Source organism: Oratosquilla oratoria, chromosome 9, assembly GCF_046742065.1.
Source record: "Oratosquilla oratoria isolate Oo_2021 chromosome 9, ASM4674206v1, whole genome shotgun sequence".
Taxonomy (NCBI): Eukaryota; Metazoa; Arthropoda; class Malacostraca; order Stomatopoda; family Squillidae; genus Oratosquilla; species Oratosquilla oratoria.
The window spans coordinates 77,342,434-77,364,664 of NC_134785.1; the positions used below are offsets into that span (position 1 = coordinate 77,342,434).

General features: G+C 47.0%; 1 protein-coding gene across 6 annotated transcripts in view; it reads right to left on the reverse strand.

Annotated features, from left to right (window-relative positions):
* Positions 1-22,231, reverse strand: part of LOC143028620 (uncharacterized) — a 61,398-nt gene that overhangs the window by 32,161 nt on the left and 7,006 nt on the right. For 2 of the 6 annotated variants that reach the window (XM_076190999.1, XM_076190998.1), the window contains exon 1: positions 16,387-16,512. The exons of 3 other annotated variants lie outside the window; for them this stretch is intronic. In XM_076190999.1, coding sequence (XP_076047114.1) covers positions 16,387-16,497 — 111 coding nt within the window. In that variant the 5' untranslated portion in view covers positions 16,498-16,512. Of the gene's footprint in view, positions 1-16,386; positions 16,513-18,108; positions 18,264-22,231 lie in introns of those variants that run through there. One more of the 6 variants, XM_076191003.1, reaches the window with a different exon arrangement.

The following is a 22,231-nucleotide window of genomic DNA, read 5'->3' on the forward strand; positions in this document are numbered from 1 at the left end:
GTAAGCAGTAGTAACGTGCAGTTGGTGTGGGAGTGTAGTCGGTAAGCGTAGATAGTGGTGGAGTTAGGTAGTGGAGGAGTGTGTGTAAGCCGTGGGACAGGGGAGTCGAACTGGGTCATCTGTACTGGAGGGAGAGGAGAGGAGGGGGAGGGGAGAGAGAGGAGGAAGAGAGATGGAGTGGTAGGAGAGCGGGAGAGAGGAGAAGGTGAAAAGGTAGGGCAATGGGAAGGGAGGGAAGGAGGAAGAGAGAGGAGAAAAAAGAAGAGAAAATGAGAAGAAAAGGAACGAGAGAATGAGATGGGGGGGAGAATACATAGGGAGGGATGAGGGGGCAGGGAGAAACACAGAAGGGGAGGAAAGGTGGACTGGAAGAGAGATGGGAGAGTGCGGGAGAGAGAGGGGGGGAGAAAGAGAGGGGGGAGAGGGGGAGGGGAGAGGGGGAGGGGAGAGGGGGAGGGGAGAGGGGGAGGGAGGGGGGAGAGGGGAAAGGGTGAAGCGAGGGGAGAGGATGAAGCGAGGTGAGAGGGTGAAGAGGTGGGGACATCAGTGTGGAAGAGGTTAATAAAGGGGAAAGGGGTACAGGGTGGGAAAATTGAGGGAAAGTGAGGAAAGGCGAAGGGAATGGGGAGGTGAGGGGAAAGGCGAAAGGGATGGGGGAAGGTGATAGGGAAAGGGGAGGGGTTAGTTAAAACAAAAAGTGTGGGGAAGAACAAGTAAGCGGTACTTTTGATCAATAACCAGCGCTTCCATCCGAATAATTGGCGTCTCAAATGATAAATAGGAGAAATTTAAGGCAGGTTGCTGAGCGGAGGAGGGAGGATGGGGAAAGGGAGCGTGTAGGTAGAGAAGCGTGGGATACTACTATTCAGGCACCAGGATCAGGGAGGAATAGTACCAATAGTCATTCATCCCTTAAAAAAAAATGAAAAACATCAAAATACACCGCCTCTGTTCAAGGGGGAGAGACGGCGAGTTGACTGGGTGTGTTTGCGTGGGTGTGTTTGCGTGTGTGTCACAAGGTTGTGCGAGCCTAGAGGAGGAGGAGGAGGAGGAGGAGAGGCGAAAACGAGTTTACAGCTGTGGGCGGATGAGTATGTGCGTACGTGGGGGCGTGCACGTGTCAACCAGTTACTTTACATGTACACGCATATCTGTGCACGTATTATGTACGTGCGTACACGTTGTGTGTGTGTGTGTGTGTGTGTGTTTGTGTGTGCGCGCGCGCGCAACTGGCACGTATACTAAATTGTATAAATTCACCGAAGCTCCATCAAGACAGCTCGTTAAAGCGCGAGTCGTGATTTCCTTACGACCCGAGGCAACGAAACGAGCAAATGACGGTACGCGTGTAATAGACATGCACAACACTTCCTTGTGACAGAGTGGAGTGTTGTGAAGATACATAGAGACGGGAGAGTGTGGAGCGAGAGAGAGGGAATAAGGGACAGAGAGAGAGAGAGAGAGAGAGAGAGAGAGAGAGAGAGAGAGGGGGAGGGGGGGGAGAGAGAGAGAGAGAGAGAGAGAGAGAGAGAGAGAGAGAGAGAGAGAGGGGGGGGGAGAGGGGGGAGGAGAGAGAGAGGGAGAGAGAGAGAGGGAGAGAGAGAGGGAGAGAGAGAGAGAGGGAGAGAGAGAGAGAGAGGGAGAGAGAGAGAGGGAGAGAGAGAGAGGGAGAGAGAGAGGGAGAGAGAGAGAGAGAGAGAGAGATTAGTGAGTTCTCCCTTTGGTCCATACAATGAAGAAAAATAAAAAAATAAATAAAATAAAAAAATACAAGAGTCAGCAAACTTTAACCCAGCTAAACAGAACGCGAAAAACATAACGAACTGTAGGCATTAAGGTAGAGGAGAGGAAAGGAGAGGAGGGGAAAGGTGAGGAGGGGGGGAGGAGAAGAGGGGAAAGCAGCGGAGGGGAAGTAGAGGGGGGAAAATAAGGGAAACGAGATAAGGGAACAGAAGGGAGAGAAGAATGAGAAACAAATTAGGGGGAAATGCGATGAGAGGAAAGATGATGGGAAAAAGAGTGAGGGGAAGAGGTGAGAAGGAGATGAGGGGAACAGAAAGGGAAATTTTGGGGGAAGTGAGGGGAATGAAAAGTAATGAGGGGAAACAGGATGGGGAAGAAATTGAGGAGAAAGAAGAGTTGGGAAAAGAACGGGAATGGAGCAATGGAGGGGGTTAAAACGGATTGAAGGAAAGGAGGCAGAGGAGAAATTGCGAGGAAACCAGACGAACAGAAAGAGGTGGCAAATGGAAAAAAAAAAGAGGGGGAGATGGAGAGGGAAGTTGATGGTGACGGGATGAAGAAAGAGTATGGGAGAGGAGGGTAGGAAGAGTATGGGAGAGGAGGGTGGGAAAGAGTGAGAGGAAGGGGAGAGCAAGGAAGGGGAGGGGAGGAAGGAAGCGGAGAGGAGGGAAGGAACAGAAAGGAACACAAAGGAAGAACAAACAACAGCAGGCCTACCGTCCCTAACGAGGCTGTTTGTGTTTACTAAGCTACAGTTAAGGAAACAGGGCAACTAGGCGACAGAAGATGAACACTACAGCTACCACTATCCTATCCAATTACAATTAAATGCCGGGCTGTCAGTCCTTTTATTGCAAAGGATAATATTTTATTTGCTGATTAGAGTCCAAATATTTATCTAAGCTATTTTTAAATGTTGTTATTGTGTTACTTTCAACGACGGTGGAAGGTAACCAATTCCACACATTAACAACCCGGTCAAAGAAGTGCTTACTTTTATTCAATAAAATCTTTTACCAATTACTTTAAAATCGTGACGTCTTGTATTTGGTCTAATGAGAAGTAATATTCGACACTGATGTTGTCAAAGCCATTGAACATTCTAAAAACCTGGATTAAATCTCGCATTCTCCTTTTTGAATGTGAGAATAAATTTAGACTTTTACGTCTTTCTTCATACGGCAGATTTCTCAGCCTTGGTATAATTTTTGTCACTCTCCGTTGCACTCTTTTTAGTTTATTAATATCTTTCTGGTAGTATGGGGACCAAAATTGTACACAGTATTCGAGATGGGGACGGACCAAGGAATTATAGAATTATAAAGTTTTAGCAATATTTTTTCTCATTTATTTTCGAAGACTCTTCCGATAAATCCAACCAATTTACTTGCTGTTTTCACAACTGAGCAATGTTGACTTGGCTTCAAGTCATGTGATATTAAAACTCCTAGATCTTTTTCTTTAGTTACTGGATCCAGTATTTCGCCATTAATTTGGTATTGGATGTGATCATTGTTACTTCCAATGTGCATGACTTTACATTTGTTAACGTTAAACTTCATTTGCCACTTGCAAGGCCAGCTTGATAATCTGTCTAGATCAGATTGCTGAGTTTACTTCTCTTTGGTGGTTATTACTTTACCGATAATTTTTGTGTCATCAGCAAATTCTGATACTCGTACCTTGCAGAGGGGGCCGTCGTCTAGATCATTTACATATATTAAGAACAAAACGGGTCCCAAAACTGATCCTTGTGGTACGCCATTTTTAACGTCGAGCCAGCTCGATGAGGCCCCGTTAATTACAACTCTGTTTTCGCTCAGAGAGCCAATCTTTAATCCAGTTGTGGATACCACCATATATACTGTGCACTTTTAATTTGTCGAGCAATCGTTTATGGGGAACTTTATCAAATGCCTTCTGAAAATCTAGATAAATTATATCAACAGATCTACATTCCTCGTGTTTGTTTAAGACGTCATGAAGTAGGTGATTAGATAAACATAAGCGTTTGCTACGGAAGCCATGTTGCGAATCTTTCATAATTTTATTTTCTTTAAAAAATTCACTACAATCGCGATTGATGATCTCTAGCAGTTTACACACAATCGAGGTCAGGCTAATCGGTCTGTAGGTGCCTGATTGCGATTTGTCCCCTTTCTTGAATACTGGTGTTACGTTAGCACATTTCCAATCTGATGGAATTTTACCAGGTGTTAAAGATTTGTTGAAAATTATGCACAAGGGTTTACCGATTTGATTTTTGACTTCTCGCAAAATTCTGGGTGAAATTTTGCCAGGTCCCGGGGCTATATCTATTTTGAGCTTATCAATTACTTGTGCGACATCGCTTTCGGTAATTATGAGTTCATTTAAAACGTTTTGGGGCATTTTATGTTCTGGTGGCCGATATGATGATCGTATGTGAAGACGAATGCAAAAAATTTATTAAGGATTGAGGCCATTTCATTTTCATTATCCGTATGGTTTACCTTCGCCATTAAGTGGTCCAATGCCGCAGGTAAGAGTTTTCTTTTTATTCGCATAACTACAGAATTCTTTAGGGTTCGATTTGCTTGCCTCAGCAATATACTCTTCAAGATTTTTCTTGGTACGCTTTGTCAGTGTTTTGGTTTCGCGGCGAATTCTGTCTAGTTAATTTATCGTCTTGGCTTTTAGTTAAATACTTTTTGTACGCACGCTTTTTACGAGAGAGGTTGTTACTAATTTCCCTATTCCACCACTTTGGTATATTTGTTGCCGAACGTCTCTCACGATAGGGAACAAATATTTATAGGATTGTCTAGCTCCGTGGCGAAGTTTTTCCACGCTTTATCAATATCAATTTCGTTCGAAAGTGGAGGAAGGTTGAGGAGAGGGGAACAGGAGAAGGTGAGGGGGACAGGGGAAGGGGAGGGGACAGAAGGGGAAGGAAGAGGAGAGTGGATGAGATAAAGGAAAGAAGGAATGGGGTGGAGATGAATGGGGAAATGAAAAGAGGTGGTAACGGGAAAGGGGGAGAAGGTTGAAGGGGAGGGTGAAAAGGGGAAAGGGGGAGGGTGAAAAGGGGAAAGGGGGAGGGTGAAAAGGGGAAAGGGGGAAGGTGAAATGGGGAAAGGGGGAAGAGTGAAAGGGTGGAAAGGGGAAAGGGGGAAGAGTAAAAGGGTGGAAAGGGGAAAGGGGGAAGAGTGAAAGGGTGGAAAGGGGAAAGAGTGAAAAGGGGAAAGGTGAAAAGGGGAAAGGGGAAAAGGGGGAGGGTGAAAAGGGGAAAGGGGGAGGGTGAAAAGGGGAAAGGGGGAGGGTGAAAAGGGGAAAGGGGAGGGTGAAAAGAGGAAAGGGGGAGGGTGAAAAGGGGAAAGGGGGAGGGTGAAAAGGGGAAAGGGGGAGGGTGAAAAGGGGAAAGGGGGAGGGTGAAAAGGGGAAAGGGGGAGGGTGAAAAGGGGAAAGGTGAAAAGGGGAAAGGGGAAAAGGGGGAGGGTGAAAAGGGGAAAGGGGGAGGGTGAAAAGGGGAAAGGGGGAGGGTGAAAAGGGGAAAGGGGGAAGGTGAAAAGGGGAAAGGGGAGGGTGAAAAGAGGAAAGGGGGAGGGTGAAAAGGGGAAAGGGGGAGGGTGAAAAGGGGAAAGGGGGAGGGTGAAAAGGGGAAAGGGGGAGGGTGAAAGGGGGGAGGGTGAAAAGGGGAAAGGGGGAGGGTGAAAAGGGGAAAGGGGGAGGGTGAAAAGGGGAAAGGGGGAGGGTGAAATGGGGAAAGGGGAAATGGGTGATTAGGGAATTGGTGAGGTGAGGAAAGAAGGGAAGAAGGGAAGACAAGGGAATAAGGAAGATGGGCTCGTGGATGAGGTTCGTATAGGTAGACAGGTGAGGTAGAGGGGTAGGTAGGTGGCGAGAATTTAATTTTACGAGTTGGGTGTTTGGTAAACGACAGTTCATAAGCGAAGGAATTGCACAAGCTCGTTTTCTGTCTAATGTTTACACACAGTCGCCGGGGACCCGGTTTCACTGCTGTATAATGTTCATTTTTATGCTGATTAACAATACGTAAACTAAGTCAGTGTGCATCGAATTCCTGATTGCTTGAGTAAGCAGTATTGCATGCGGGATTGTAACAGCTGTTCTGATTGGAGAAGGGGTGGAGAAAATTCAATTGGTTCACGACTGTAAGATCACGCCCTTAGGGGAGGTTCTTAAATATAAAATTAAAGACCATTGGACTAAAAAAATCATGACGTCATTGCAGAACTGACGTAGTACCCAAATTGAGGACTCCTGATGGGAGTCCCTTGGTGTAACTTAAGGAACTAAGTGCAGTAATATTCGGGAAGAAAGAAGAATTAAGCTCCGTTTAATCCCCCTCTCCTATACTTATACTAAGTGGAACTTGACTGAGTCGGATGATCAGAAGCACATGGCCTTGTGAATAAATTGTGAGTGACTATCACCGTAACAAAGACCGTGGTGAAAGGAAAGTAGAAAGTAAAAGCACGAAAGAAAGACGGCCAGAAGAGACGACGAGTGGTGAAGGGCACCACAGATGGGCACAGAAGAGAGGGAGAGGAGGGAGAGGGGGGCGTGGGAAGCTACATGTTGGGGTATTGGGGGACACGAGGGGGAGAGGGATGGGGAGAGGAGGGGACACAAGGGGGAGAGGGAGGGGAGAAGAGGGGGAGGGTAGAAGAGGGGAACCAAGGGGGTGGGGAAGGGGAGAGGAGGGGACACAAGGGGGAGGGGGTGGGGGAAGGGAAACGGAAGGAGCGGGAGGTGAGGGAAGGGAAGATGGGGGAAACAAGGTTGTGGGGAAGGGGAAATGAGGGGAACAAGGGAAAGGGAAAGGAGAGATGGAAGGAGCGGGAGGGAAGATGGGAGGGGGAGAGCAGGAACAGGAGGAGCGAGGAGAGAAGGGAGAGAGGGGAAGGAGAAATGGGTGGGAAGAGGAAGTGGCAATGAGGAAGGGGAGGAGGGCTGAAAGGGAGGGAGAAGAGAAAAAGAGGGAGGTGGTAAGGGGGAGGAAGGGGAAAGAGGTGAGGAAAGGAGCAAGAGGAAAATGGCTGTGAGGTGAAGAGAGGGAAGGGAAGCTGGGTAAAAAGGGAGGAAAAGGGAATGAAGGAAAAGGAAGACAAGAGGAAGGGAAGGTAAGAGAGGGAGGTGAGGAAGGAAAGAAGAGGAAAAGCAGGGGAGGAGGGGAGGGGAAGGAGGAAGGGAGGGGAAGGAGGAAGGGAGGGGAAGGAGGAAGGGAGGGGAAGGAGGAAAGGAGGGGAAGGAGGAAAGGAGGGGAAGGAGGAAGGGAGGGGAAGGAGGAAGGGAGGGGAAGGAGGAAGGGAGGGGAAGGAGGAGGGGAGGGGAAGGAGGAGGGGAGGAGAAGGAGGAAGGGAGGGGAAGGAGGAAGGGAGGGAAAGGAGAAAGGGAGGGGGAGGAGAAAGGGAGGGGAAGGAGAAAGGGAGGGGAAGGAGGAGGGGAGGGGAAGGAGGAGAGGAGGGGAGGGGAAGGGGAAGGGGAGGGGAAGGGGAAGGGGAGGAGAAGGTGAAGAGGGAAGAAAGTAGGGGGAAGGGAAGGAAAACGAGGAGAGAGGAGGAAGGGTAGAAGAGAGGAGTGGAGAGGAGGTGAGGTAGGATGAGAAGGAAGGGGGAAGGAAGAGTTAATGGAGGAGAGGGACGGTAAGAAAGGAAGGAAAGTTGAGAGAGAGAGGGAAAGAACGAGGCGGGCGAGAGGTAAGGAAGGACGAATGGGGAAGAAGAACGAAAGGAAGGAGTAAAGGGATGGAGGAGAGGGGTAGGAACGGGGAGAGGGGGGAGGAACGGGGAGAGGGTAAGACGGACGAGAGGGGAGGAAGGAGAGAGAAGGGTGGAGGAAAGGAAGGGAAGGAAGGAGGAATGGGGAGGAAGGAAGACAGGGAAGGGAGAAAGAGATAAAGAAGGACGAGAGGGAAGGAAGGAAGAGAGGGATGGAAAGGCGAAAGGGGGAGAGGGAAGGAAGGAGGAGAAGGAAGGAAGGGAGAGAGGGAAGGAAGGACGATAGGAGAGGAAGGGCGATAGGAACGGAAGGACGAGAGGAGAGGAAGGGCGATAGGGACGGAAGGACGAGAGGAGAGGAAGGACGATAGGAGAGGAAGGGCGATAGGGACGGAAGGACGAGAGGAGAGGAAGGACGATAGGGACGGAAGGAGGAGGGAGAAGGGGAAGAGGGAAGGAGGAGGGAGAAGGGGAAGAGGGAAGGAGGAGGGAGAAGGGGAAGAGGGAAGGAAGGGGGAGAGGCAAGAAAGGACAAGAGAAACAAGAGGGACAGAAGGACGAGATAGAAGGAAGGAGAAGAGGGAAGGAAGGAAGGAGAAGAGGGAAGGAAGGAAGGAGAAGAGGGAAGGAAGGAAGGAGAAGAGGGAAGGAAGGAAGGAGAAGAGGGAAGGAAGGAAGGAGAAGAGGGAAGGAAGGAAGGAGAAGAGGGAAGGAAGGAAGGAGAAGAGGGAAGGAAGGAAGGAGAAGAGGGAAGGAAGGAAGGAGAAGAGGGAAGGAAGGAAGGAGAAGAGGGAAGGAAGGAAGGAGAAGAGGGAAGGAAGGAAGGAGAAGAGGGAAGGAAGGAAGGAGAAGAGGGAAGGAAGGAAGGAGAAGAGGGAAGGAAGGAGAAGAGGGAAGGAAGGAAGGAGAAGAGGGAAGGAAGGAGAAGAGGGAAGGAGGAGGGAGAAGAGGAAAGGAAGGAAGGAGAAGAGGGAAGGAAGGAAGGAGAAGAGGGAAGGAAGGAAGGAGAAGAGGGAAGGAAGGAGAAGAGGGAAGGAAGGAGAAGAGGGAAGGAAGGAGAAGAGGGAAGGAAGGAAGGAGAAGAGGGAAGAAAGGAAGGAGAAGAGGGAAGGAAGGAGAAGAGGGAAGGAAGGAGAAGAGGGAAGGAAGGAGAAGAGGGAAGGAAGGAGAAGAGGGAAGGAAGGAGAAGAGGGAAGGAAGGACGAGAGGGAAGAACACGAGGGAGGGGAGAAGAGGAAAGGAAGGGGGAGAGTGACGAGAAACGGAGAGGGGAGGAAGGAGGGAGAAAGAGGGAGGAGAGAGGGAGAAGGAAAGAGGGAGGAGGGAGAAGGAAAGAGGGAGGAGGTAGGAAGAGGGAGAATGAAGGGGAGGGAGAAGGAAGGATGAGAGGGAAGGAAGGATGAGAGGGAAGGACGAGAGGGAAGGAAGGGGGAGGGAAGGACGAGAGGGAAGGAAGGGGGAGAAGGAAGGGGGGAAGGGAGGGGGATGGAAGGATGAGAGGGAAGGAAGGGGAGAGGGAAGGAAGGGGGGAGAAGGAAGGAAGGAAGGGGGAGGGAAGGAAGGGAGAGAGGGTCGGAAGAGGAGAGAGACGGGAGACGGAGAGGGAAGGAAGGAGGGAGAAGGAAAGGGGGAGGAAAGAGGGAGAAAGGAGGGAGGAGGAAGGAAGAGGGAGGAGGAAGGAAGGGTGAAGGAAGGCGGAAGTAGAAAGAAGGAGGGAGAAGGAAGGAGGAGAGGGAAGGAAGGAGGAGAGGGAAGGAAGAAGGAGAGGGAAGGAAGGAGGAGAGGGAAGGAAGGAGGAGAGGGAAGGAAGGAGGAGAGGGAAGGAAGGAGGAGAGGGAAGGAAGGAGGAGAGGGAAGGAAGGAGGAGAGGGAAGGAAGGAGGAGAGGGAAGGAAGGAGAAGATGAAAGGAAGGAGGAAGAAGGAAGAAGAGAAAATGAAGTGAGATGGAAGGGGAAGAAGGAAGGTAGGAGGATGAGGGGGACAGAAAGGAAAAAGAGGGAGAAGGAAGGAAGGAAGGAGAAAATGGAAGGAAGGGTGACGGGGGAAGAAAGAGGGAGAAGGAAGGAGAGGAAAGGAACGAGGAAGGGGAAAAATGGAAAAAAAGGGATGGCCGGGGGTGTGGAAAGAAGGAGGGAGGAGGGCGGAGAAGGAGGGAAGGAGGCAGGAGTGGGAGAGAAAGGTTGGTTTGGAGGGAAGAAAGGAAATGAAATATGGGAGGGAGGGAGGGAGGGAGGGAGGTGACAGAAAGGTGAAGAAAGCTTTAGGGGAGGGAAGAGAAAGGAGGGGGGGGGAGAGAGGGAGAGAAAGGGATGCGATGGAAGGAGGGAAGAGGGAGGGAAGGGACGTGGGAAATGTGGAATGGAGGAAGGTAAGGGAAGGATGGGAAGGGAAAATGACGAGATGGGTGGAAAAGGAGAATTGAGTGGGGAGGAAGGAATGGGAGGAGGAACGAGGAAAGGGGAAGAGAGGGGAAGTAGGCAGGGGAAAGGGGAAAACAATTGGAAGGGAGATTTGGGAGCGGAGGGGTGGAGGCATGGGACGGGACGGGAAAGAAAATGGGAATGGGAGGAGGGAGGGAGGGAGGTAGGGAGGGAGGTAGGGAGGGAGGGAGGTAGGGAGGAATGGAGGGAAAGGAGGAAAGCGAGGGGAAAGGGGAAGAGAGGTCAGTCAATGAATGGAGTAGATTGAGGGAGGGTAGTGAGAGGAAGGGAAGGGAGGGGAGGGGAAGGGAGGGGAGGGGAAGGGAAGGGGGAAAGGGGAGGGGAGGGGAAGGGAAGGGAAGGGAGGGGAGGGGAGGGGAGGGGAAGGGAAGGGAGGGTTGGGAAGGAGAGAAGGGAAGGGAGGAGAGGATAGGTGGTGGGAAGGTACTAGGAATGGAAGGGGATGGAAGGGGAGTGGCAAGAAAGACATAGACAAACGGGGTGGGAGGAGGGAGGGAGGGAGGGGGGGGGCAAAGACGATGGGGGTGGGGGGGCGTCCTCTGCGGCAATGGCAGCAGCAGCAGAACACGCCAGTGGCCAGTCACTCCTACTGCCACCGGGGGGGGGGGGGGTCGTTCTATATCCCCCCCTTAACTTTCCACTTCTTCCTTTCCCTCTCTCCTTCCAACACCCCCCCTCTCTCTCTCTCTCTCTTCCTCTCTCTCTATTCTCTATGGCAGTCTGAGCCGCCCGGAGCGTGCAGATATCCGGTAGCGAGCACATGTGACCCAGACAAGGCGGGGCGGTCCGGTCCACCAGACCGGGGGTGGGGGGGTTGGGGGTTATCACTGCAAAGCTGTCGCGACCCGGGTGGTGCTCAGCGCAGAAAAGGGGGGTGGTGTGGGGTGGGGAGAGCTCCTGGTGGTGGTGGTGGTGGTGGTGCAAGGTGAGGTAGAAGGTATCACAAGGTGTGAGGAGGTCAAGAAAGGAAGAGGAGGTACAAGTGGAGAAGAAGGAAAAGTGGAGGTACTGAGGGAGTGGAGGCGTCGGCTTATGGCACGTGGTTGCTTCGTGGAGTGGAAGGGAGAGGTGGACGGAGGAAAGAGAGGAAGAGGTACTGAGGGGACAGAGTCAAAGACAGGGAGGTGGATGTGAAGGGCGAAGATGTGGTAAGAGGCGGGGGGGGAAGGAGAAGGGGAGATTAAGAAGTGGGGGTGGAGGAGAGATGGGGGAGGGAGCGAGAGGTCAAGGAGGCCATATGGGGTGGAAGGAGAGAGAGACAGGCACAAGGAAGGGGATATGAGGGATGAGAGATGTGTGGCGAGAGGAAAGATGCGAGATGTGAGGGGTGAGATGTGAGGGGTGAGATGTGAAGGGTAAGGGGAGATGTGAGGGAAGGGGAGATGTGAGGGAAGGGGAGGAGGGAAGGGGAGATGTGAGGGAAGGGGAGGAGGGAAGGGGAGATGTGAAGGGTAAGGGGGATGTGAAGGGTAAGGGGGGATGTGAAGGGTAAGGGGGATGTGAAGGGTAAGGGGTATATGAAGGGTAAGGGGTATATGAAGGGTAAGGGGGGATATGAAGGGTAAGGGGGGATATGAAGGGTAAGGGGGGATGTGAAGGATAAGGGGGGATGTGAAGGGTAAGGGGGGATGTGAAGGGTAAGGGGGGATGTGAAGGGTAAGGGGGGATATGAAGGGTAAGGGGGGATATGAAGGGTAAGGGGGGATATGAAGGGTAAGGGGGGATGTGAAGGTTAAGGGGGGATGTGAATGGGAAGGGGGGATGTGAAGGGTAAGGATGTGAAAGGTAAGGGGGGGTGAAGGGTAAGGGGAGATGTGAAGGGTAAGGGGAGATGTGAAGGGTAAGGGGGGATGTGAAGGGTAAGGGGGGATGTGAAGGGTAAGGGGGGATGTGAAGGGTAAGGGGGGATGTGAAGGGTAAGGGGGGATGTGAAGGGTAAGGGGGGATGTGAAGGGTAAGGGGGGATGTGAAGGGTAAGGGGGGATGTGAAGGGTAAGGGGGATGTGAAGGGTAAGGGGGATGTGAAGGGTAAGGGGGATGTGAAGGGTAAGGGGGATGTGAAGGGTAAGGGGGGTGTGAATGGTAAGGGGGGATGTGAATGGTAAGGGGGGGATGTGAATGGTAAGGGGGGATGTGAATGGTAAGGGGGGATGTGAATGGTAAGGGGGGATGTGAAAGGTAAGGGGGGGTGAAAGGTAAGGGGAGATGTGAAGGGTAAGGGGAGATGTGAAGGGTAAGGGGAGATGTGAAGGGTAAGGGGAGATGTAAGGGAAGGGGAGATGTAAGGGAAGGGGAGATGTGAGGGAAGGGGAGATGTGAGGGAAGGGGAGATGTGAGGGAAGGGGAGATGTGAGGGAAGGGGAGATGTGAGGGAGGGGGAGATGTGAAGGGTAAGGGGAGATGTGAAGGGTAAGGGGAGATGTGAAGGGTAAGGGGAGATGTGACGGATAAGGGGAGATGTGAAGGGTAAGGGGAGATGTGACGGATAAGGGGAGATGTGAAAGGTAAGAGGGATATGTGAAGGGTAAAGGGAGATGTGAAGGGTAAGGGGAGATGTGAAGGGTAAGGGGAGATATGAAGGGTGAGGGGAGATGTGAAGGGTGAGGGGAGATGTGAAGGGTGAGGGGAGATGTGAAGGGTGAGGCGAGGAGAGATGTGAGGGTGAGGGGAGGAGAAATGTGAAGGGTAAGGGGAGATGTGAAGGGTAAGGGGAGATGTGAAGGGTAAGGGGAGATGTGAAGGGGGAGGCGAGGAGAGATGTGAGGGTGAGGGGTGACGTGAGGGGGCAAGGGGTGGAAGGATGAGGGGAGATGTAAAGGGTGAGGGGAGGGGGGCTGTGAAGGGTGAGGGGAGGGGGGCTGTGAAGGGTGAGGGGAGGGGGTTGTGAAGGGTGAGGTAAGGGGGCTGTGAAGGGTGAGGGGTGATGTGAACAGTGAGGGGAGATGTGAAGGGAGGAGGAGGAGGATAGGACGTCGAAAAGACATCGGGGATATGATAGGAGGGAGAGTTGGAGAAAATTGGAGGAAATGGAACAAAAGTTAAAAAAAATATATCTATGGTAAGAAAATGGAAGACTGTTCTCGATGTGCTGGTTGAGGGACGGGGTGGGGGTGGGGGTGGGGTGTTGTGACTGCGTGAAAGAGGGGAGGGGGGAGGGGGGAGGGGTCTGGTGGCGACTGACTGACCGGAAGCTGTGCCTCCCACCGATGCGTCTGCGGTGTCTTCCGGGTCTGCGCGAACATACCGGAACCTCGAATTAAATTGTTCCGGTTACAGAATATTTGATAATAAATAATAACAATAATACAAATAAAAGGAAGGCACCTCGACTACGGGAAGCCCCTTGTGAGGAAAGGGAAGGAATCGGGGTTTGAAATTTGTTCAACATTATTGTATAACTACGAGACTATTATGCCTAACGACTGTTTCACTACCCTCCTTCTCTGGCCACAAAACAATTTCTCTGAAATATACTAACAATCGATTGGGTACTAAAAGGACTTAGTGACACCTCTCCGGCCCACAGTCACGCAGCATTTTTCACGACTGATGATTCCACTAGTAAAAGTATACAAACTGAAATAGCAACAATGATAAAAGCGGACTATTTTCAATTTCTACCCTGCTGCCCTTCAACCTCTCCTTCGCCATTCCCTAGTATGGAAGCTCTGGCTATTTTCAACAAAACACTGAAACTAACAACAACTTCCACCGCCTTCCCGGATGCAAATCCGATTAATGTCTTGAACCAGCCGGACTTTCAATATTGCAAGCGAGAGCGTACGTGGCACAAACCATTCCAAAACAATTTCACTACGGCCGACTTGCCCCGCGTGCCCGAAACTGTCCGTGTCAGTAACTTGACGATTGTCCGACAAAACAACATTTTTTTTTTCTCGCACCATTACTCCTTAAAAAAAAGGGGGGGGGGCTCCTGTCAACCTGATCTCTAAATGCATAAACAGTGAACCCTCAAGGGAACAAGGAAGCATTAGCTCAGACCAAAGCAGTCACCTTTACCCTCCGTACTTGGGTTGCCACCAACACAGCTGCACCAATCAGTCTAATACCACTACAGTGTGTGTGTGTGTGCGCGTCTTACATGAAGTTACATGGGAAAACGAACAGCAAGTCCTATTGATCCTTACATGGCCGTTTCGTTACCTAATGTATTACAATCATCATTGTTATTATTTTAATTGTGTGTGTGTGTGTGTGTGTGTGTGTGTGTGTGTGTGTGTGTGTGTGAGATTCACCATGGTCTTGGATCACGTGTTGGACTCGTGATCGACAGTTATTAATATCCCGGATGAGATCTCAGAGCTCGCATGACCGATCTATGGGTAATACTGTGACCTTACACGCACACACACACCCAACTCCCCGCTCACGAGTTGGAGTAACACCCCGCAGCGCAGCAATACTGAAATTATATCAGCCCTGGGCGGGAGTCGAACCCGGACCTCCGTAGTGACAGTCGGGGACTGCAACCGCGCCACCGAGTCGCGCGCGCGCGTGTATTCACTTGGTCTTTGGATCACGTGTTGGACTCGTGATCGACAGCTATTTCCCTCCTGGAAGAGAGCTCAGAGCTCGTAGGTCCGATCTATGGGTAATGCTATGACCTTGCACACACACACACACACCCAACTCCCCGCCCACGAGAGTCAGAGTAACGACCCGAGGCACAGCGATACCGAAATAATTTCGGCCCTGGGCAGGATTCGAACTGGCTACTGGGAGCACATCTGCTTCCCAGTTCAGCGCTCTACCAACTGTGCCACCGAGTTGGTAGAGCGTGCGTGTGTGTGTGTGTGTGTGTGTGTGTGTGTGTGTGTGTGCCCATTACTGCCTACACTCCACAACTACACACCAACCTCACCAACACACTGCAAGCGCTAAAAAAAAATTACAAACTGATGACGTAACTACGCCATCCAACGCCGGTCGAGACCAAGATCTAGGAATATAAGGTCTAACCACTTCCGACCGAATTTCGAGGGAGTTGGCGCAGCGGGCCCGTGAACGTCACCTGGCTGTTCAAAGTGGGGTTCGCGGGCCCTATAGCTGTCAGTTGAAGCTGGCGCGTCGATCGGGAATGTCGTTACCTTCGCTCGCACCGCTCCACGCAATTAGTTATATTCTGACAAATATCATATAAAATATATATATAAATATATATAAAATATTATAGTTCCTGTCTATATATATGAATATATAATATATATGATATATAATATATATATATATATAAAATATTATAATTCCTGTCTTCCTTGGCGTTTCAGTTTTCTTCAGTGTTTCACAAAGAGAAAACGGACCCAGCCTAATGACGTCAGAAGCTGCGCACAATAATTCAAACGGTCTGACCTGTATATTTAGACCTTGGTCGAGACCCAGTTCAGACACAAGGAGCCCGTCTCCGGATGACTAAAAACGTCCGGTAGGATAGGAATATGTCCTGCCGGACGAATATCAACTGTCCGGCGTTTACAGTGGGTTCGTATTGGCGAGGTCTTCAACACCGACGCGAGTCGCCGGTCCAAAGAGACCTATGACCTACATACTGTACATCCCCCCGCGTGGCCCCATCTCCCTCTCCCACTCCCTCATCTGCTCCCTCGCTCCCAATGCACCAATGGGCGAACAACCACTTCAACCTCTCCCAGCCTCCCTCCTCCCACGTGTACTCCAAGCAAAAAGCGTACACAGAGTTCAAACAAGTGCTAGAAAAATATTGATGTGACCTGAATGTATTATCCTGGGAACGAGGATAAAAATGGCACAGTACCCATTTAGGTTACAAAGTACACATTGTAGTGGGAAAGCGACTCGCCGGCTCAGGCTTACCAACCCTACCGAGGGAATGTCCAGATAGAGACTACACTGATCGTTTCGAAAATACCATTGTCCCTCTCTTCTCAGACACTTTTGAACTGTTGTACTTCTGCGATCACCTGATGATATATCGTGGTGTGCAACGGTAAACTGGTCGCTGGCTGGCAGTGTGGCAACTTTCTACTAATCAGTTCCCCTAATGGTATTTCCCTGAAATGAGGGTGCGAAGTTTGCCACCTGTAGTACACCTCTTAATAACCAAACATGTAGAGCTCATGTAACTGTGCGTACACTATTACATACTCCTCTCTGTGTTCCAGCCTGCTTAAACTTGTGCTTCTTACATTCCTCGACTTCACATCCACTCTTTAATGTCTTATTCTAATTCTCTTTAAACGTTATCCAAAGACACACTAGCATTTGTATGATGTAAACATGATGGAGGCCGACGGGTGTAATGGTTGCCTTTAGTTTCACTGACTAGTAAATTCCACAATAGCCATCAATGATCCCTGAGCCTTGTCATAAATCTGTTGTTGTCAGCCGGGTCTCTATTATTCTCTATCCCAACACCTAGCAAGACGAGAACAACCGTCGGTTGTCAACACTCCATTATGTGAAGAAAGTGAGGGGAACTAACCAATGTTCTCAGCTGAAAGACCCTTTGGGCTGCATATCCAGTTGGAGGTTGGGGGAGTAGGTTTGGATGGGATCTGATGATGGGCTGCGGGGAGACTATCCACTCCAACATCTCGCAAGTTCCTATCATTGGCTGTACAGAACATAAGGATGCAAATCTCCTGGGGTTCAATCTTCTGATAGAATCACAATATACAAAACTATAAAGTCTGCCTTTACATTTCCTTCAACTCGTGTAATCTGTTGTGGAAAACCACAATATTTCCTCTCATGACTCAGCATGTACAAGTCAGATAAAAAAAAAATGTCAGGGCTACAATGGGAACCACTTCTATCAACTTTCTTGTACTGACAGCTGCCCAGGATGTAACACTTCACCCCATACCATACAACACATAATGGAAGACTGCATTATACACAATCATGCACGCAAACAACACAACATACGCTCTATAAAGGATTTGTGGGAAAATCCAGTTTCGGCTATGGCATTCCTTGGGGAGACGGGACTGCTCGGACAGACAGTCTAGGCAACGACAACAACTTTCTTGTACTAGTCTTAACTACATTCCTGATGTAGTTTCACTGAAATTATCCTTACATCTATCCATCTTCTACCTTTCCTTATCATCTTGGCATGACCATGTCTGTTTATACTTCTACACTATTTTCTTTACCCCTAATCTCACAATTTCAGAAGTCTTTGTCAGGCATATCTCTAATGGTGCCTCACAATTTTAAAGCTCTTTGAGTAATTATCTTTTCTTTTTTAATCCATTCACAACACACACTTCAAATGAAATATTATAGAAAGTGGAATGCAAAGGTGCCTTAAAAAGCACTAATGGATAGACGATGACTTAATAAGAAGCAAGATGACACCAATGACCTGAAGTTATGACACACAAGTACCAAATAGTGCCAAGTGTGTCAAGAGCAGAGATTATAGTGTCAATCAGCCACCTCCCTAAATTTATGTGCCAAATAAGTTTTGTTTTCCTTCATTTATCAATATATACGTTTACTATATCCCTTTGGAGTCAAGATCCTAGATGCAGAAATGTGTTACAACCATTGAAAATAAATAGATAAATAAACATCTCTTGGAGATCCGCCACTGGATTGACCCACAAGTCACTCAAAGAAAAAATATTGTTTCATTGTCCGAGATGAGAAATTACTGATGATTTCAGACAGGAGGCCTCGATTCATTCTAAGCCACTATTTCTAGTTTGTCTAAGCAAGTTTAGGTGGTTTTACTAGCTACTGGACTGTTGTAGGGAGACCACTTATGAAAATGTTTACTAAAACAGGTGAGAATATTGCTCCTTGGAGGACTTACAGTGCCAAAAATTTAGCTGCATGTGCTAATTTGTACTGTCTATCAGGTACAAAGTTTGTTAGCCTTTTCTTGTTGCTGTGTATGTGTGTCTATGACTTTTTAGATAGCATGCATCTGGGAACTTTACGAAACAACTTGTTTATGTCTTCTGCCACCACAACTGTTCCTTCTGACGTAGTTATCTTGTTAAATCCCACCAGAACTTGAATGATATTTGTGAGAAATGTGTTGGTGGAGTGCCCCTCCCTGAATCCATGTTTGTTTGGGAAGTGCCAAAACAGCCTCCGTGAACAAAAATAGCAAATACATTTAGATTAGTCTTCTCTTTGGCAAAACACTACAAATTACAGACTGGCCAACACAGGAACACACATTACATACCTGAGTTACTGTCCATTGCCTCTGAGAATGTTCCTGCACTCCTTGATACATGATTCTTATGGTTAGGTAGATACGAACTTGCCATTCAGTTCCACAACCCCGTGTAAGCAACAAGCATGCATTTGTTCATGCAGTACAGCACACCTCCTCAGCTACTGTAGGTGCAGGAAGTTACAGGGCAACATTTCATGAGATATGATACAGAGGCCACAAAACATTCAATATTATGAGGGTGAAGAGGGTGATTTAAGACAATCAATTTCAACCTCTCCTTTTCTACATTTAAATGAACTACAAAATCAGCACATTAAAAAGTGAACAAGAATTTTTCTACATTTAAATGAACTACAAAATAAGCACATTAAAAAGTAAACAAGAAACAGACTAAATACTTTCCATGAAATTTGGCCACTTGTAAAAAAAAAAATTAACAAGAAAAATCTTCACACTCTTGTGACATAACACGATGTAAGCGACAGGTTCCAGCAACCAATATGAAGATTTTCTTACATGTACTAACCCAACAGTATGGAGACCACTTTACAGTTATTCTGAATAACACAATGCAAATTAATTCCATTGGTATATAATGACTGGCTACTTCCCTTGTAAGGGGGAAAGTCATTGGTTTATGTACATATGTATGTACTGTATAATGGCTGAGCCAATATTTGATTCAGTTCAGTTCTGGCTGCCACAAGATATATACTTGGGTGATTGTTGAAATGCAGTTAAGTTTCTATGGGGTATCTTGGATGCCGAAAGTGGCAATAACTGTGAGGATTCTATGCAACTGAAGTTTATACATGACAACGTAATGGAAAAGCTACTCGGCAATGTAAGATAATTATGCCCACTTCCCTCAAATACCAATCAACCCAGAATAAACAAGACAAAGGACAATCCCTTATCTTTCTTTACCCAATATAAACAAAATTCACTCCCAGACAACCAGAACACCACTGCAATTGAGAAATTAATGCCATGAAGTATTCAACAGCCTCCAATGAAAATTATGAGACATGGCACATTGTAATGAGGGATATTCTAAGGTAGAAATAGCCACTGTACTTGATTAACTTCTCCCCATACGGAGTACTGACTGTGTTTTATGTAGTCAAGAATATTCTAGGTACTTCAGAGAAACCCTTATGGACCACATTCACAGTTTTAAAACAGGAAACTAATCTCTAAGCAAAGACAAATACTTTTAGTTCTTAGCTTCTACTATCTCTTCCTTAAATCTCTATGATTCCATCTTTTAGCATAATACTGTCCCCAAGGATAGAAGCACAGGTTACCACCAAAGAATTAACATAAGCTTATCAATTTAATTATATCATCTAGGAAGAACACTATAGAATCACCTAACAATAGCTAGAATAAAACCTACTTAGAACATCACAATATTGAGAGTTCAAAGTGATGGTCTTCACCCCAAAAGTAATGGTAAAATCTTAAACAAAACCTATTATTACCAATTATTTAAATGCACACAATGTGGTTATGTTCCTAAATTTCAATATTTCCTGTGCTAAATAAAAGTGTACGATATACAGCACAATAACAAGTTTTGTACACATTGCTGTGCAGGGAAAAGTACCAACAAAGTTGCATAGTACAATGGTGGGCAACTTCAAAATCTCAACCATGCAACCAAGCAATACAAATTCATTGAGCTAAGGTTAGGCCCTGATTTTAACTGGGCCAAGACATATATCACAAATCATTCCCTTTGGTACACAAGCTAGCCAGAATAAAATGTATAAGTTGGTCACCAAATACTGAGTTATAATACCAAGCAAAGCATTAATCAATATGCTGATAATTAGTTCAGTCCCCAAAACCAAATAAACTTTCACCTCAATACACAGCTGTCATCTTGTTGTTTTGAAAAAATCAAATCAGATTTTTACGAAGACCATAATTATGGACAGCATGCACTCAAAGTACCAAAAAAATTAAATCAGTGCTATTAACAAGGCACAATTCACTTCACCCAATCTATGCACATGAATTAAGGCAAAAGCAAAAGCTCAACCAATACAGGCAAAATGTTCAATATTCATAAGCATACACGAGGACACACCACATCAAGAGCAGATTTATGGGCATATAAAACATTGATTAAGTGTCGAAAGCAGAAGTAAATGAACAAGTTGTATGGATAAAGTGCAAAAAAAAGCTTAGGTGCATTTGGTGTGTTTGTGGAAAAGGCAAGGTGGTGCAAAACATGTGAATGTGTGTGTGAGTGTGGGGAACTAAATGGTTGAATTATGATGTGCCCCAATAGCATGTGTCCCATATCTGTTCCGATGACAAGTGGACAAGGAGGGTCACCATATGGTATAACAGTGGAAGTAAATTAGTTTCAGCTGTCAGGTCCTCCTGTAAAGGTGCTATGCCTAGCTGGTTTGCATTTGACCCAAGCAGTGCAGCCAAGAGCACAAGAACCCATAATACCAGTGGACTGGAGGTGTGGTTAATATAAAAACTGTTGCCACTATGGGTGTGCCAATTCCATTTTTTTGTTGATGCCGATGCAGATTCCTATTTACAAATAATTGCCAATACCGTTGCCGAGTCCTTCACTCTTAGTTGCCAATGCAGATTCTACTTTATATAATTACAGTATATCAGTTTTAATATAAAATAATTTAACTATGAATTTTACTGCTTTATTCACTATGTAGATTTATACATGCCAGATTGGGCTACTTTTTAACTATTTTATCATGTACTTGTTTCCATGCCTTTACCAAGATAAGAGGGAGGGTGGAGGGGAGTGGAGTGTATTGGGGATGGAATGGGTGGGAATGGTTTTTATGCCTTTGTTTTTTGGCTACCTCCCTTTGTAAGGGGAAAAAGCCTTTGGTATATGTATGTACTTGTTTCCATAACTTTTTTCTTTTTACAAATATTTTCAAGCCAGTATCACTAAGCATAATTAGTCAGTGGCTTTAGTCTATAAGCCAGTGGTACATAACCACTGAAACAATACATAAATGCATAAAAAAGTAAACTATACTTTTTATTATGTTGTTGTTGATGAACAACAACAAGTTCTTAATGGACAAAACAAACCTTAATATAAACTTTAAAAACGCTAATAAAATACACGTGATACTATTAATAAAGATACCAGATATCTTTAATTTAGCGATTATTAAGCCTCTACAGTCTACTTACAAAAATTATATTTTTGAATAACAGAGAACTATTGAGCCAAAAGACATAAAGATGTATTGTTATGTATTTACTTGTCAAAATACATAAAAAAATCTTTATATACAATTTGTTTGGCTATAAATTGCTGGAAGTGGAAGTAAATCCGTCCACACCATTTTTCGCACTTATAAGGGGGTAAATTCAACCGAGTCCATGGACACCCAGATGAATTACTCCCATATTACTCTCGCTTAATTTCTGTTATAGAAACTTTGCAGTTTCAAAAAAATATATATATCACTTTTAGTTTAATTTTATATAAGAAATACAAAAATAAAATTAATATAATTTGCTCTAACATACACCCTGGCTTGTGCTGTTATTTTAAAGGCATCAGCATCAGACAAAATATTGCCAATGCCAAATCCCTTTCTACAAAAAAAAATGCCGAGTCTCACCAATGTTGATTCACCAAAAACATGCAGATTCTTGCCGATACCAATTAATTGGCACACCTCTAATTGAGTTGCCACAAGCTTCACTGAATAAAAACCCATAGACCCACAGTGGACAATGGTCCTTGGGCCCTCCTACAGATCTCACTGTGAGGAAACTCTGGACAATTACCTCTATTGTATTTGTGTGAAGTTTCTGTGTTATCGGTTTATATAATAGGAGAGCAGTCACCAGTTGTCAGTCCTACTTATGTGAAAATGCAGAAAAAATAGTTACACTGATCAAGATCTTGAGCTTGATCCAAGCAGAGTTAGGTCTGCACTTCCTGGTCCAAGTGAGGGTACTGACTGGTTCTGATGATGCTGGCAGGACAATTTACTCTGACATCAGTCTTACAGAACCACCACTTCTAAGTACCTATTATCAGTCCCTTCACTCAACAAAACTAACCTAATAAAACCTGCTCCACTGATTTTGCTGTAGGAAACCACAGTCCCTT